General features: G+C 33.0%; 2 protein-coding genes across 2 annotated transcripts; both read left to right on the top strand.

Annotated features, from left to right (window-relative positions):
* Window positions 1-6,757: 6,757 nt before the first annotated feature.
* On the top strand, window positions 6,758-11,441 carry LOC139094226 (solute carrier organic anion transporter family member 74D-like). The gene is made up of 12 exons (XM_070645202.1): window positions 6,758-7,082; window positions 8,590-8,613; window positions 8,714-9,090; window positions 9,155-9,322; window positions 9,401-9,433; window positions 9,490-9,853; window positions 9,992-10,063; window positions 10,123-10,329; window positions 10,390-10,531; window positions 10,593-10,715; window positions 10,800-11,122; window positions 11,184-11,441. Exons 1-12 carry the CDS (start codon window positions 6,910-6,912, stop codon window positions 11,353-11,355), a joined length of 2,178 nt encoding a protein of 725 aa, XP_070501303.1. The 5' UTR covers window positions 6,758-6,909; the 3' UTR covers window positions 11,356-11,441.
* Window positions 11,442-12,094: 653 nt separating this feature from the next.
* On the top strand, window positions 12,095-15,391 carry LOC139094230 (solute carrier organic anion transporter family member 74D-like). The gene is made up of 12 exons (XM_070645205.1): window positions 12,095-12,312; window positions 12,506-12,529; window positions 12,590-12,966; window positions 13,021-13,188; window positions 13,247-13,462; window positions 13,682-13,865; window positions 13,923-13,994; window positions 14,147-14,353; window positions 14,408-14,549; window positions 14,611-14,733; window positions 14,827-15,149; window positions 15,201-15,391. Exons 1-12 carry the CDS (start codon window positions 12,155-12,157, stop codon window positions 15,346-15,348), a joined length of 2,142 nt encoding a protein of 713 aa, XP_070501306.1. The 5' UTR covers window positions 12,095-12,154; the 3' UTR covers window positions 15,349-15,391.
* Window positions 15,392-15,655: the final 264 nt, after the last annotated feature.

Here is a 15,655-nt window from a genome sequence, read left to right as displayed (position 1 = left end):
GTTTAATAAAATGACCGTCACGATTCTTACAAAAATTAATTGTTTGGTAAATAGGATTTTTTTCCATTCCTCAAGTGGAAAGCGTGTTCTTATTCGTGACGTGATGTGATCGAGGGGTGGAAAAATAAAAATTATTATATGCACAGCTAGATTGGATTCGCCTTTCATTTCCATAATTTTTTACTTTATTTTTCTCTGATTTTTTTTCGCTATCGATTTTTCATCATCAACCGTAGACAAACCACTTGCTGTGATGTTTGAGCTCTTATGGTGCTTGCTTGGATGTCAATGGACGACATAACAATGTGTCTTAAAGTTGATGGGACGTTTTTCGGCAAGGTAAAAAGAGGGGTTGTTCTTTTGTGATGTCTAATTGTGAATCCAGATCCAAATTGTATCAAAAAGCTAAAATGACAACAGTTGTTTGCTGACCCAATTGGACATAGTTAGTTATTATCCAATAGCAAACAAACTGTTATTTACAATCTGACTTGCTAAACTCTCCAAAATATTGGAACAAGACTTTAACTAGGCTTAATAATTGGCAAGTAAAAGGCTAGTTGCATGCCCATTTAGGGTGAATCAAGTGCTGCACCAAAGTGACGTCAACATGGTGCTGGTCACCGACACAATGGGAAACCCGCGGGGAATTCTGCGGATATTTGCAAGGTTTTCGGTCTTCTTCCATTGGCACTCTCCGGTGTAGTTACTTAACCCATTGGCAACTTAAATCTGATTTAAATTTGAAGTACTTTGAGTGACACTTTAAACTATATTACGTCACTTAGAATTGCTTTGACCGCTGTCATTTCACTTTATTGTGTCAATTTCCATTACTTGTGGATGACTTGCCAATTTCTGATACCAAGAAGGTGTCAAATGTAAGAAGGTGTCAAAATGTCATCCTTTGAATTTGATTCCCTATCAAAATATGACTCAGGCTGACTAAAAAAGTTTCAAAAATCCAAAAAATGTCCAAATTTCACCAAACATCACTTACGATTGCCCCCTAATGATAAATATCATTTTTCTCTCCCCATGCGATAAAATTTTATGACAGTTCATTGATGTCTTCCTTCAGTCTTCTTTCTATTTCTACATCCACAACATTTTCAGCATTTTAAGTGCGTAAAATGGAAATTATTTAGGTTTCATCAGGTTTTGCATTCAACGTAAATTTTTAATGAGTCTAAGACTTTTTCGATAAAATATTTTTAAAGAATTTTTCCATATTTTTCAACACTTTAATTGCCATTTAAATTATGCCTTGACACACAGTAAATATAGAAAAAAATTTAAAGTGATTCAAAAATATTTGTTTAAAATTGAAGGTGAACTTGAAAGGCTCTGATGTTAAAAAATTGAAGCTTCAGTTGACATAAATAAGGTAAAGTATTCATTTTGTAGAGAAAATGTATGTTTTTGGTATTATATACAGAGAAAATTCAAAGTGGGCGTTGTCTTGAGTGGAAAAAGAGAAGAAAATTTTCGATTTGTTGAGGATATAGGAGAATAATCTAGAGTTTTGAAGCTATTTTGGTATGTTGGATTCAATAGTAGATTCAGAGATGTTAAGAGTAGCTAATACTTACTTATTTACTTGCTTTGTTAGCTGTTGTAGGACTGCCTATGCTACACCGTCAATAATGGTTCATGGCTTTCCTCTGATGTTGCTTGAAGCTGGTTTAATCGCTGGTTCTGCTTGCTAATTTGCAAAATTGAAGTAGAATCGAATTTTGCATCGATAAGTAATAGAAACTCGACTTCATACTCGATAAAAGAGACTTGACTCCATACAAAATCCGACTAGACTTTGAGCTCTGCTAATATTCAACATCAAATGCAAGAGTAGCAGTAGAATGGGTTTTTTGAGTCCAAATGATCTGATTAGTCGAATTTTCTTAGCTTAACTCCATCCTACCCTCAATTCTAATTCAGATTACTTACCTACTTACTTCGCTGGCCGTATAAATCAATTGTGATCCATGGCCCACCCTCAGTCGGCTCCTGAAGCTGGCTCTATAGCTGACTACTGCTTCCTAATTCAGATTAAGTCAGAAAATTAAGAAAAATCGTCATTTTTTCTTCAAATTTCAATTTCCAATCCAAAATTTCCATTAAAATGTCTTTCATTCCTCAAAATTACTCCTTTTATTTAAGTTCATTCGCTCGACTAGCTTCATAATTTGCTAAACATTTTTTAATTGAATTAAATCATCTCCCACTGGAATATTATCGAAAAAATCATAAAAATTTGTTCACTTCATCGCACATCCATCAAAGAAGAAAAAAGAAAAGAAAATTTCCCTTACAAACCTAACTTGTGTCATGAATTACTGGTTGCATAATGAGGGGTGCATAAAATAAAAATAACAGAAAGGAAGAGACAAAAAAAGAATCATAACTGATAATCAAAAGAAAATAAAATTTCTCCAATAAATTAAAAAAAAAAAATCATTTTATTTCAAATTTTTTATCGCGATTTTTTTAAGCATCACTGGCATCATCTGTTTGCACGGCATGTAAAAAATTTTCCGTTTTTATTATCTTTCGCTTTTTTTGCGTCGGTGATTTGAATATTCAATCAATAGACATCGCAAATGTGCTCTTCTTCCTTTTTGTATGGTTGATAAGAGAAGACAAAATTTCCGTCTTCATCTCCTCTAATCACTTAATGGTTACGGCATGTAACAACAACCATATTATGCCTTATTATTGCCTGTACATGAGAATCAATTTGTATGAAGATTTGTGATTTTTTATGTGGAAATAAAAGGGGAAAGTATGCAAAATAAAAGAATGTTGAAACCAAAATAAGCTCAAGCATTTTACATTTATTGTGGATTTTTTTGCATTGGGAGAAAGTCGACTGTGTCCGTGTTTTGTCAGTCTGTCTGTTTATGTACTAGCTCAGTGGTTGGTCGGCATCCTTATGACTTTCACACAGGTTGGCCACCACAGCGCTAGTCTGTTCGTTGATTTATCTATCCATCCACAAGTTTGTCTTGCTGTCTGTTTATTTGTGTGTCTTTATTTAGTTGGTAATTTTGTTCATTGGCCTGTCTATCTGTAAGTATGTCTGTTTATATACCCATGTATTTACTCGTTAGTCTAAAAATTGAAATGTCCGAAAATGAAGTCGTAAGTTGACTTGACTCTTGGTCTGTGGCCGAAATTCGTCGTTTTTCGAAAGAACTAGAGTCATACGGACCTCGAGATAGATTTTTGATCATTTCTGCACTTTGTGGCTTCTCACAGCCCTTCCTTTCATCTTTATCGGTCTGATGATTTGTCCAATTCCCTGTTTTTGAGTCAGCATGTCTGTGAATCCACTGAAATGGATGTGAATTATCTTTGTTTAATGTAAAAGTCAATCGCTCAATTTTCCAGAGCTCGAAATCGAAACTTAAATTTTGTATGGAGTTAAGTCAACTAAGGTCAACTTTAAGATACAAAATTCGAATCAACTTCATGCTCTCTACCCTTATTTCTCTTCATCAATTTTGTGTATTCTGAAACAACAAAATGCGCTTCAACACAATTTAACCACAAACCAATACAATCCACATATACACAACATTTACATAACCATAGATTTTATACATTTTTTATTGCAAATTTCTTTCCTTTACAGGAATAAAAAAATAAATATCCCGCATGTTGATAAGGGGATGGCTGTGAGGAGGGTGTGATCAAAAAAAAATATATATAAATACTGACTGTATTGCTTGTACTACTTACATATTTATTTTGCAAAAGCGTTTCAAATTGAATTTAAATAGGACTTAATTTAATGATCTCCTCTTGTTTCTTATTTTCTTATTTTTTTGCAAACATTTAACGACTATGGGTATTTTTTTGTGGAATTTTGCCTGCATGGAAATTTCAATGGATGTTTTTTGCTCATTTTTTATGAAAAAACAATTCGCAATAAATGGTAATGAGAGGGTAGAATTTGGAATCCTTTTATTTTTCTCTAGCTAAGTACTTATTTGTGCAAAATATTTAATTTTATTATTTTTTGTATGATTTAATGCGAGGAGTGTAAATTTGCACAAAAATTCAAAAATAATGTAGATTGCAGCTAAGAAGTAGTTTATTAAGTTTTTGGAAGTTGGTGGTGTTTATTGAGCTTCTGAGAAATATCTGAATTTAATGCAAATTTAGTGTTAATTAATAAGCAATTTTTGTCGTATTAGGAGTTCATTAGCTATTCATATTCTGCATTGATGTGTCTCAACTTCGAAAATTGGACTGAGACTGAGGCAAGATTAAGACAGTCACGAAAGATTTCGATCAAATTTTCGTCTTGAAATCCCTTTGCATTATCATTATCATTATCATATTAACATGTGACATGTAACATGTCCATGACTTGTGAAATTCGAAATAACCAACTAAATATCTTGTCGAGCTTTCTCGAAAGTAACACGGCAAAGAAATGGCAAAAACCATCTCAGGTAAGCGTGACTCTGACTAGAAAGTCTGAATTCGATGTTATCCAGCAGCAGGTTGAAATAAAATCGTTCTGGAGCTGGATTATAGACCATTTCTATGCTATATGCTCTCTGGATCTGAATCTGTGATTGTTCTATCAATAATTTAGCTATAAATTACAAAACTACTTAATTAATGCGTAATTTAGCTTCGTATTCAGTTGAACTTGCCAATTTCAGAAATTTCGAAAATTGGCAAGTGATAAAGCCAGTTTGAAGCGCTATCTGAGACAGATCTTGGTTCACAATCGCCAGCAAAGTAAGTAAGTAATGTTCAGAAAAGTTAGTCCATTTACTTAAGTACAGAAACAACATTAAGGCTGAATAATCAATTAAATGTTCACAGACCAAGTCTATTTAATAATTCTCATTTATGAGTATAGAAATTTCTAGAAATCTGAAGAACATTTATCAACAACATATAATTGACAAGATATTGACCTTTAATCACTCCATTCCATTTCTTCTATTATCAATCGAGTACAAAAAACTTTTTGTTTATTTTGATTAGATGCATTCTGAACAAAAGTAAACACACACTTGAATGGAAATAAAGAAGTAAAAAAAAAATATTACGAGAGTAGAAATCAGCTGTGATATGATCAAAAAGAACTGACTACGAGTAACGTGAATGATAAAAAGCAAGTGAATGAGTAGAAAAATATGTCATGTGTGAGTAGGATGAAAGAAGTGTATGAAAAGGTTCTCATATGTTTCATATCAAAAATCATGACGTAGAAGTAAATTCATTGAGACATGCATGAAAAGAAGAGCATAAAGTAATCTCAATTTTCTTTTTTTTTCTAAATAGGAAGTTTAATCTTTCAATTAATGTCGGTGCTTTGATGAAACTTTTATTTTTTATTTTTGTTGATTCACCTTTTAAAGCATTAACGTTGGAAGATGTCTCTCGTGTAAAATAAGAGCAAGGAGGCTTTTGACTCGTAAAATTCTTTCCAGATTTGTCGAAAAGTTTTATTACGGTTGAATTGGATGGTCGTAAAGTTATTTAAACAGATAAGAAGCAAGAATAATTTGCAAGTTTTCTTAAAAATCTGTGTGAAGGGTTTTAAAGCTACAATTAACCTTAACACATGATCTTGACACAATATTGAAATATTCTGAAATTTATGGGGTCCTTTGAAAATGATTTCTAAAATGTAGGGACTTTATATGAACCCCAAAGCATTTTCTGATGAAATTCATAACAAAAATAAGAAATTTTATGAAGACTAGAAAGCTTAACGAGGTTGGGCTTTAGGATCCATGCCTAATTTTATTACAAATGAGAATAAATCCTCTTAGACTCTAAATTTTTCTTTAAATTTGACTTTTCGGAATTATTTTTGAATATATTCTATGAATGAGTTTTAGGTTACCTCAAATTGAGCCTACTCAAGAGGCACACGACGTAGACAATGCGAAAATTAATTTCCTAGACTGAAAAGACTTTAATACGAAATCTAGTTCAGTGAAATTCGAGAGAGTCTAGCAAATTCTGACATAGTGCAAATTGTAAAGAATTAGACACTATGCTGGAGTTTGCAACCCTAAAGACACTATTTTTCGCTTTTTCTACGTCGTGTGCATTTCGAGATAGTCCAGTGACACCAAATCTCACCAAATTTAGATTTTAGTCATCGCTGTCTTTTATTAATTGACGATATTGCAGAACAACAAGCCTCAAATTGTCATAAAAAGCATTCCAGATCGGAATTTCCCAATTTTTCTCAATAACTTTCTATTAAATTTGAATATAAACTTGAATACATCATCAAAATTAATCACATCATCTGATCCCTTACAATGTCTTTAAATCATAAAATATATTACAACATTAAAGTGGGTAATTCCCTACAAGGTCGTTGTTAATATTCCCCGTAATTTCATCATTCTTTACCTCCCACAACATCCATTTTAAAGTAGTATGATAAAATCTCTCATTGATATGCTTATCTCTATGAGAATAACTCAGTCATATTCTCAATTTTAGTTACTTTAGACCCGTCTATCGATGCACACTGACCGGTGATTTGTGTGTCACATTTCTAATCTTTTATGTTTGGATTATAAGTCACAATTCATGCTGATAAAGTGCATTATATGGACTACAAAGTGATTTAGTAACAAAATTCTAGTGAAGAAGCCTGACGATTCCTGTTTATTCCTTTTTACAGCTTTAAGACAATAGTCATAAACATTTTTTATTTTAAATCTTCTGTTTTTGCTTATCATTATGATAAATTCAATTTAATATTTACACAATGACAAGAACGTAGCATTTCAAAAAAGTGATAATATAAGAGCATATGCTCAGCACTTCACTTTAGTCGGCTTAGGTCGGTGCTCGGATAGACAAGTTATCGGACAATTAATAGTGAAGAAATTGTGAAATTAAAAAAAAGTTTGAAAAATGTCTGAAAAAAATGGAAAATTTCCAGAAAAGGCTTTGGATCCTTTAATAAAGCCTTTTGAGTTCTCGGATAAAATGCTTGAGGATGACTTTGAGGAAGTTTATAGAAATTATCCTTTAAATGATGACACAAGCTGTGGAATTGGATTTCTTCGTGGAAAGTGGTTGCAAAAGTAATGAAAATATTTAATTTAAATTGTAAAATTAAAAGTGAAATTGTGAGGCAATTTTGAATGGTTTTAATAAGGAGATAAGTTGCATTGACTGACTATTCTGTGTTATTTTGTGAAAATATGGGCAGTGCTGCGTAACAAAATTGAGAAAATATCATTTTTAAAGGAAAAATCTACAAAATTTCATTGAAAAACTTTGAAAAAATTCAGAAATTTCATTAAAAAATTCAAAAATTTAAAATATTTCAAAATTTCTACATACAAATTCAAAAACATTACAAAATCCACTTTCAATTGAAAGATTCTTCCCTATTAAAAAACATGGAACTACTCACGACGTAAAATATGAGCAAGTAGCATAATTGAATAATTCACTCACGCAAATTTCTGTAGATTTGAATAATACACAAGATAAAATGAAGTAATAAGAGCAATAAGTCACAATGCAATTTGTCGCTGGAATCTTTAGTGCAATTGAGATCAGTTGTAATTTATTGCGGAATCACAACAAACGTTTTTTTTTTGTACTTATGGACGATTGGTGCTTGAGTTTTAAAATGATAAAAGAAATAGGGATTTTCAATGAGTTTAGCTTTATGTGGACTTAAGTGTAACTACCTATCAAGTGTCGGAACTTATCGTAAAAGTCGTGATTGAGTCGTAAAAACCGTGATTTTTATGATTTTACAATTTTTTTTTCAGAAATAAAAATTGTAAAAAGTAATGATTTTGATGATTTTTAAGATAGTTTTTGACCTTTTGCTATCTACCGATTGCTACCTGATGAGAATCGAGAATTTTTTCAAGATGAATCATCCAAATTAAAGATGTTAAAAAGACTATAAATGATAAACTTTGCCAAAATTTTAAGAAAAATTCAAAATTCATAAAATCTCTTTATTCGAACTCAAATCGATTCGAATCAGCTTCGAGCTCTGCCCCAATCAGAACTCCACATCTTCTCAGCCATCCTCTTAAATTCATAAACTACTCAACAAAAAATAATAAACTTGTTCTTCATTTTCTAAGAAATTATACAATTATCTTTTCCGTTTGTTGATCAACATTTGAGTGCAATTCAAATATTTAAACCTAGACGGCTACTGAAAAGATATGAATATGATATTGACATTTTAATTAAGTACGTTGCAATGTGAATGAAATGATCTTCTAAATTGATTTAGAATTGACAAACAAAGAAGTAGAAATGGTTTGTGACGTCAAAATGTTAGTCAAAATATTTGAAGAATTGCAAATTTTTACAATTTAGTCAGTCAAAATTTTGATTTTCAGATTAAAAAATTCAAATTTTTCAAATAATTTTAAAAATGGATTGGCTTAGTCAGCTGTGCTCAAAAGCTAGCATAAAGAGCGTACTCTTGTCTGTTAAACTACATAATTCTATAGAAATTATTTTAAATTTTCAAAATTTCTTATTAAATTTTCAAATTTCCCAAATAAAATTCCAAATTAATTTTTTTTCTTAAAATTTTCCCATTTCCTTTAGGCTCGCAAATAAGAAGATGTATGTGTAAGTATCAAATCATAAATAAATCCTTATTTTCAACATTCATTCATTTGAATATTTCTTCTCACTTATTTCCAACAAAAAAATATAAAATAAATCACAGCATTCTCTACGGCATCGCAGGATCAGTATTTTCTGCAACTTACTCCTACTTCACCGCCACAATCACAACGATAGAAAAGCGTTACAAAATCCCATCAAAAAATACTGGAGTTATTTCAGTTGGAAATGATATAAGTAGCTTGTTTGTGTCAGCAATTATGGCATATTATGCAGGAAAAGGTCATCGACCTCGATGGGTTGGATTTGGACTTATGACAATTTCATTATTTTGTTTGATAAATACGATACCGCATGCACTATATGGACCTGGTGAGCAGGCACTTATGCTGACAAAGGAATATGGCGGAATGGAAAATGACACAGCGACTATGGAAATTCTTGAGAAAGAAAGGAGGAAGTACTTGTGTCATACGAACAGTAAGTGCATGCATAAGTCTTTTATTGACGTTTTTATTTACATCCGTATATTTTTCTCACACAGAAACTTCAGGAATAGCTGAATGTGATATCGGTGAGGACAATTGGATGCCTCAAGTGATTCTATTTCTGGGACAGCTATGTGCGGGTGTCGGTCAAAGTATATACTTTTCAATTGGAGTTGCTTACATGGATGACAATATTAAGAAGTCAAAAACGCCAGCACTGATAAGTGAGTTTTATTGATGTCAAATTGCCGTGCAATTATCGTAAAAGGCATGCGCTAACTTTTTTATAATTTTATTGTCAGGTTTATCTTACTTCTTGCGTTTACTTGGACCAGGTTAGTTAATATTGAATGTAACTTTTTGTTGATAAATCTTATTTTCTTTATTACAGCCGGTGGATATGCTCTAGCGTCATTCTGCCTCAAAATTTACATTGCACCTGACCTCACGCCAACAATCGACAACAATGATCCACGATGGTTGGGTGCTTGGTGGATGGGATGGCTTGTTCTTGCAGTTTTTATGTTCTTCTTCTCATTCATCATGTGCATGTTTCCAAAGGAACTTCCAAGAGCTGCATTGCGTCGAAAAATTGCACTTGAAAGAAAGAAACGAGGAATGAAAAACTTGGAAGACAAAGAAGTTCATGATGAAATTCCAGCGTCGATTAGTGATATGATTGTGACATTTAAGAGGCTGCTGAAGAACAAAACTTATATGCTGAATAATATATCATCGATATTTTATTACTTTGGGTGAGTTTTGAGCTGCTTTAGCCTTATCAATTCATGACAACTCTTAGCTAACGACAGTCATTTGCCAACTATTGTTCATGATATTCTTGCAAATTAGACTTACCAAAACAGTTCTGAACTAATTTTTCTATATTCCAGCTTCATGCCGTACTGGATATTCACACCAAAATACATTGAGACTCAATATAAACAATCAGCATCAACATCTAGGTAATCTATCTATAATTTCCTCAAAAAACTCATTTAACTCATATCCTATAACTTTACAGTCTTGTCACAGGAGCCGTTGGTATAGCATTTTCAGCCATCGGTATATTAGCATCAGGAATTGTCATCTCTAAGTTCAAACCAAAAGCTCGAAGTTTGGCAATATGGAATGTTTTTGTAGGATCACTGTCAGTGATTGGCATTTTAGCTTACACACAGCTTGGATGTGCTGAAAATGAAAATTCTGTTGTGCTTAATACTCCTTTACCGTAAGTATTTAGCATTTATCCCTAATCATATCCAATAATACTCTATATTCTAATTCCCAGTGATATCCTCGACCCAACATGCAACTCAAATTGTAACTGCGACTATGTCAAATACTCACCAGTTTGTGGTGCAGATAACAAAATTTACATCAGTCCATGTCATGCAGGCTGTAAATCTTACCATAAAGATAATGGCACAAAGGTAATAATTTTTGATAAAATTTTATGAGAACTTTTTGTAATTCCAATGAAATGTTTTGCAGTTCTTTACAGATTGTTCGTGCATTGACCGAACATTTGGATATGACTTTGAGAATATCACATTGCCGATTAGTGTTACTGAAGTGCCTGTAGATACATTTACTAGTGCTTTTGAGAGGGCTAATGTGAGTATTGAATTTTGTTTGACTTTATAGCTGCTACATCCTAAATTATTGATCAACATATCTAATTCTATGTCCAATTTCCAGGACTACATATTCGGAGGCACAGTAAAGGATAAAGCATGTCCAATAAATTGCCAGAAAGAGTTCATCATGTTCCTCGCAGTCATGTGCTTCCTCAAATTTTCAGAAGCAACAGGAAGAGCAAGTAACTTCCTTGTAGGTGTGAGATGTATTGACGAACGAGACAAAACAGTTGCCATGGGTTTTGGCTTAGCTTTTATGTGCTTATTCTCATTTATGCCTAGTCCAATTTTCTTCGGTGCTTTGCACGATCAGATGTGCATTGTATGGGGAAAAACTTGTTCGGGTACTGGAAATTGTTGGCTGTATGACACTGAGATGCTGAGGTAAGGGATCAAGTTTAATTAAATTTTCTAAATAATCACTAACTTAATCAATAAATTTCAGGTATTATATGAACTACATCGCATGTGGTTTTGTGTTCTTTGGAGTTGTTTTTGATGCCGCTGTGTGGTATTGCGTGAAGGACTTAAAGATATTTGACGAAGAAGTGAATAATGATGAGATGGAAATTGCCGATAAGCAAGATGAAATTCAAGTCGACAAGGCATTTACATAAAGATGAATTTTTTATTATTTGTTATACTGTTAAGAACTAAAAGAATCTAAATAAATTTTCAGTACAAATTTGGAAATTGTTATAAATTTGGGTTTTTATTCAGATATTGTGTTTATCGATTGAACTGAAATTGCCCCCAACAGACAATGAAATGTTTGCAATAGCTTGCACTCCTTAAATATGATAGCTAAGCATGCTCACGAAAATTCTTCTAAGCTTGCTTTACTCTTGAAAGAAAGCTCTTTTCATATTTGGATGCAGACCTGTAGCTTTGGTCTGAAAAATTCAGATCTGTGCATTTACAGTCTAGGACAATCGTGGGTAACCATTTATTTCTCGCGGCACATCTTGATGTGAAGCTTCGACCGAAACCGGGCAAAACCTACAGTTTATGACATTTGTAAAGATTTATGGCGAAGCACTTGTGTGCCGCGGCACACAGGTTGCTCATCACTGGTCTAGGAAGTGCAAGACTGCAGTTCATGCCCGAACCCTAAATTATCAAAATGTCTTTTTTGAGAATAAAGATCTTTAGATATATTGACAGTCGAATACCCAATCGTATAGTCAGAATATTCCTTATAAACATGCTTCTCTTCTCTTCTCCATCTCTTCAATCTAAAATTAACTATTCATACTCATTTGAGAGTAGATGATTAATTCCAATTAATCTTCTCTCTTCTACAAATGTGAGAATTTGAGATGATAATCCCGCTTTAGTTGACTTAAGTCGGTAGACAGATCGACATGTGAGAATTTTGTTCAGGAACTTTAGTTTTAAAATTATAATAATTTAAAAATGTTGGAAGAGGATGGAAATAAGTCCTCAAAAAAGGCTAAATTTGAGATAACTGATCAGATGCTGGAAGATGACTTTGAGGAAGTTTACAAGAACTATCCTCTCAATGAGGACACAACCTGCGGATTCGGATTTTTTCGTGGATCATTCCTGCAAATGTAAATTAATTTTAATCAAAAAGTTTCAATTTTTTTTGACACATTTTTCTTAGAAAAAACACAGTAAATCTATTTTTAGAAACTCAAATATTTGAACCTTGATTGTTTACACTTCTTATTAAGCGAGTCTAGACAGCTAGTGAATATAAAAACGTGATATTGACAGTTTACTATATTTTATATTTTTTTACAGGTTTGCAAACAAGAAGATGTATGTGTAAGTATGTCATATTTACTCAAATAGCATCAATCAGCTGATTCGGTTCTCCAACATTAGAATTCTCTTTGGCATTGCAGGATCAATTTTCTCAGCAACTTTCGCTTATTTTAATGGCACAATCACCACAATTGAAAAGCGATTTAAAATTTCATCAACAAATTCAGCAATAATTACAACTGGAAATAATGTTAGCAGCTTAATTGTGTCGTCATTTCTAGCTTATTATGCAGGAAAAGGTCATCGACCGCGATGGATTGGATTTGGACTTTTTACGATCACAATGTTCTGTGTATTTTCGGTTATTCCACATTTTTTGTATGGACCTGGTGAGCAGGCACTTAAGTTGACGAAGGAATATGGTGGAGTTGAGAATGACACAGCAACTTTGAAGATTCTGGAAGGAGAAAGAAGGAAATTCATGTGCAACTCTAATGGTAAGTCAGCATTTTTATGGTTTTTTGTGTGAAACCTTAAACATTTTGCATTAGGTACCACTGGAATCGCTGAATGTGATGAACATGAAGACTATTGGATACCACAAATATTTTTATTTCTCGGTCAACTGTCGATTGGAATTGGTCAATGTGTGTACAACTCTATTGGCGTTGCTTACATGGATGACAATATAAAGAAGTCGAAAACTCCTGCGCTGATTAGTGAGTAACCAATTGATGTGGTTTAGACTTATCTAAAGTTACACTTTGTTCAATTCAGGTGCATCATACTTCCTGCGTTTACTTGGACCAGCTGGTGGATATGCGCTAGCGTCATACTGTTTACAAATCTATATTGTCCCTAATCTAACACCAACAATCACTAACATTGATCCACGATGGTTAGGAGCTTGGTGGATAGGCTGGATAGTCTTGGCTGTTATTATGACAATTTTTGCAATTATTCTGTGTATGTTTCCGAAGGAACTTCCTAGATGTGAGTAGAATTGATTACATTTAAGAGTGAATGAAAATTTGTACCAGTGATGGGCAACCTGTGTACCACGGCACACTAGTTTGCAGCCAATTTTTGGGCCATGAATCATATAGCTTGTGCGGTTTCGGCTGACTATTTCCCTAGGTGTGCCGTGAAAAATAAAAGGTTGCCCACCACTGATTTAGACTAACAAAATTTCATAACCTCAATCATTTACAGCCTATCTTCGACGAAGAATCGACTCTGAAAAAAGAAAACGAGGATTAGTAAATTTTGAAAGCAATGAATTGAAGGATGAAGATCAAAAGGCTTCACTTAAAGACTTTTGGATTACATTTAAGAGATTGTTAAAGAACAAAACTTACATGGTGAACAATGTATCGTCAATGTTCTATTTCTTTGGGTAAGGCGGTTACTGTGAAGAGCCTTGAATCTTTAAACTATATTAGTTTATCTTCAGATTTGAAATTTATGTGATTTTCTTACCTAAATATATTGAAACTCAATATAAACAATCAGCATCAACAGCAAGGTAAGTGTGAATAAGATCTGTCATTTTTCATGCTGACCTGATTGCTGAACGATGTTCAAGTAATGAGCATTTTAAGAATTCACTGCATGACCTCAGCATGACAGCAACTTGGTCAAATCAACTTATTTCTCAACCTAATTGGTTTAATTTAGTTTCTTTACCGGATCAGTTGGCATGGTCTTTTCGGCTATTGGTATCTTATCAGCAGGATTAGTCATCACCAAATACAAACCAAAAGCCAGAAGTTTAGCCTTATGGAATGTAATTGTTGGATTTCTCGCAGTTTTTGGCATTTTAGCTTACACACAGCTTGGATGTGTTGAAAATGAAAACTCTGTTGTGCTTAATACTCCTTTACCGTAAGTATCTAGATATTAATCATATCCAATAATACTCGAAATTCTAATTCCTAGTGATATCCTCGATCCAACATGCAACTCAAATTGTAACTGCGACTATGTCAAATACTCACCAGTTTGTGGTGCAGATAACAAAATTTACATCAGTCCATGTCATGCAGGCTGTAAATCATATCATAAAGATAATGGCACAAAGGTAATAATTTTTGATAAAATTTTATGAGAATTTTTTGTAATTCCAATGAAATTTGCTACAGTTCTTTACAGATTGTTCGTGCATTGACCGAACATTTGGATATGACTTTGAGAATATCACATTGCCGAAAAGTGTTAAGGAAGTACCTGTAGAAACATTTACTAGTGCTTTTGAGAGGGCTAATGTGAGTATTGAATTTTGTTGGACTTTTATAGGCTTAAAGCTGCTTTATCCTAAATTATTGAACAGTATATCTAATTCTATGTCCAATTTCCAGGACTACATATTCGGAGGCACAGTAAAGGACAAAGCATGTCCAATAAATTGCCAGAAAGAGTTCATTCTGTTCCTAGCAGTTACATGCTTCCTCAAATTCTCAGAAGCAACAGGAAGAGCCAGTAACTTTCTAGTCGGAATGCGATGCATTGAGGAACGAGACAAGACATTGGCATTAGGTTTCAGTTTTGCATTCTTTGCTGTATTCTCATTTTTACCTAGTCCGGTATTTTATGGAGCATTGATTGACATGGCTTGTATTGTGTGGGGAAAAACATGCACTGGAACTGGAAATTGTTGGCTTTATGATACGGAATGGCTGAGGTAAGTTGTATGATTTGAAAAATATTAAGTATTAATTTAATTTAATTTCAGATACTGGTTGAATTTGATTGCATGTGCTTTTGTGTTCCTCGGAGTTGTGTTCGATTGTGGCGTTTGGTATTTGGTGAAAGATCTGAAGATATTTGATGGAGAGAGTGAGGAAGCTGAAATGGAAGAAGTTAAAAAATTAGAAAATTGAAAAATTTTACATAAATTAATAAAATTTGAATTCAACAAAAATATGCGATTTTGAAAGTTCTTGAATTATTCCTTAAAGTTCACCCTATACACATTACAATCTCACCACTTCGCATCATGCGGGTATGAATGCGAACATCCGCAAGCATGCTAATGTATTCAGATACAAACTTGAAAATGAAACGAAAAGGATCGCAATGTGTCTTAGCTCATTCTTAATTTTTTAAACATTTGAAATCATTTATGTTAAATTATTAAGTAGAAAATTGCTGTTTAAAAACGATAATTTAGCACAAATTGAGAAAAGA

This window comes from Chironomus tepperi, unplaced genomic scaffold (assembly GCF_022539635.2).
Source record: "Chironomus tepperi strain 1889 unplaced genomic scaffold, CSIRO-AGI_Ctep_v1 contig_353, whole genome shotgun sequence".
NCBI classification, from domain to species: domain Eukaryota; kingdom Metazoa; phylum Arthropoda; class Insecta; order Diptera; family Chironomidae; genus Chironomus; species Chironomus tepperi.
The sequence above is the reverse complement of the archived record's forward strand: the minus strand, read 5'-3'. Positions and strand labels throughout refer to the sequence as shown.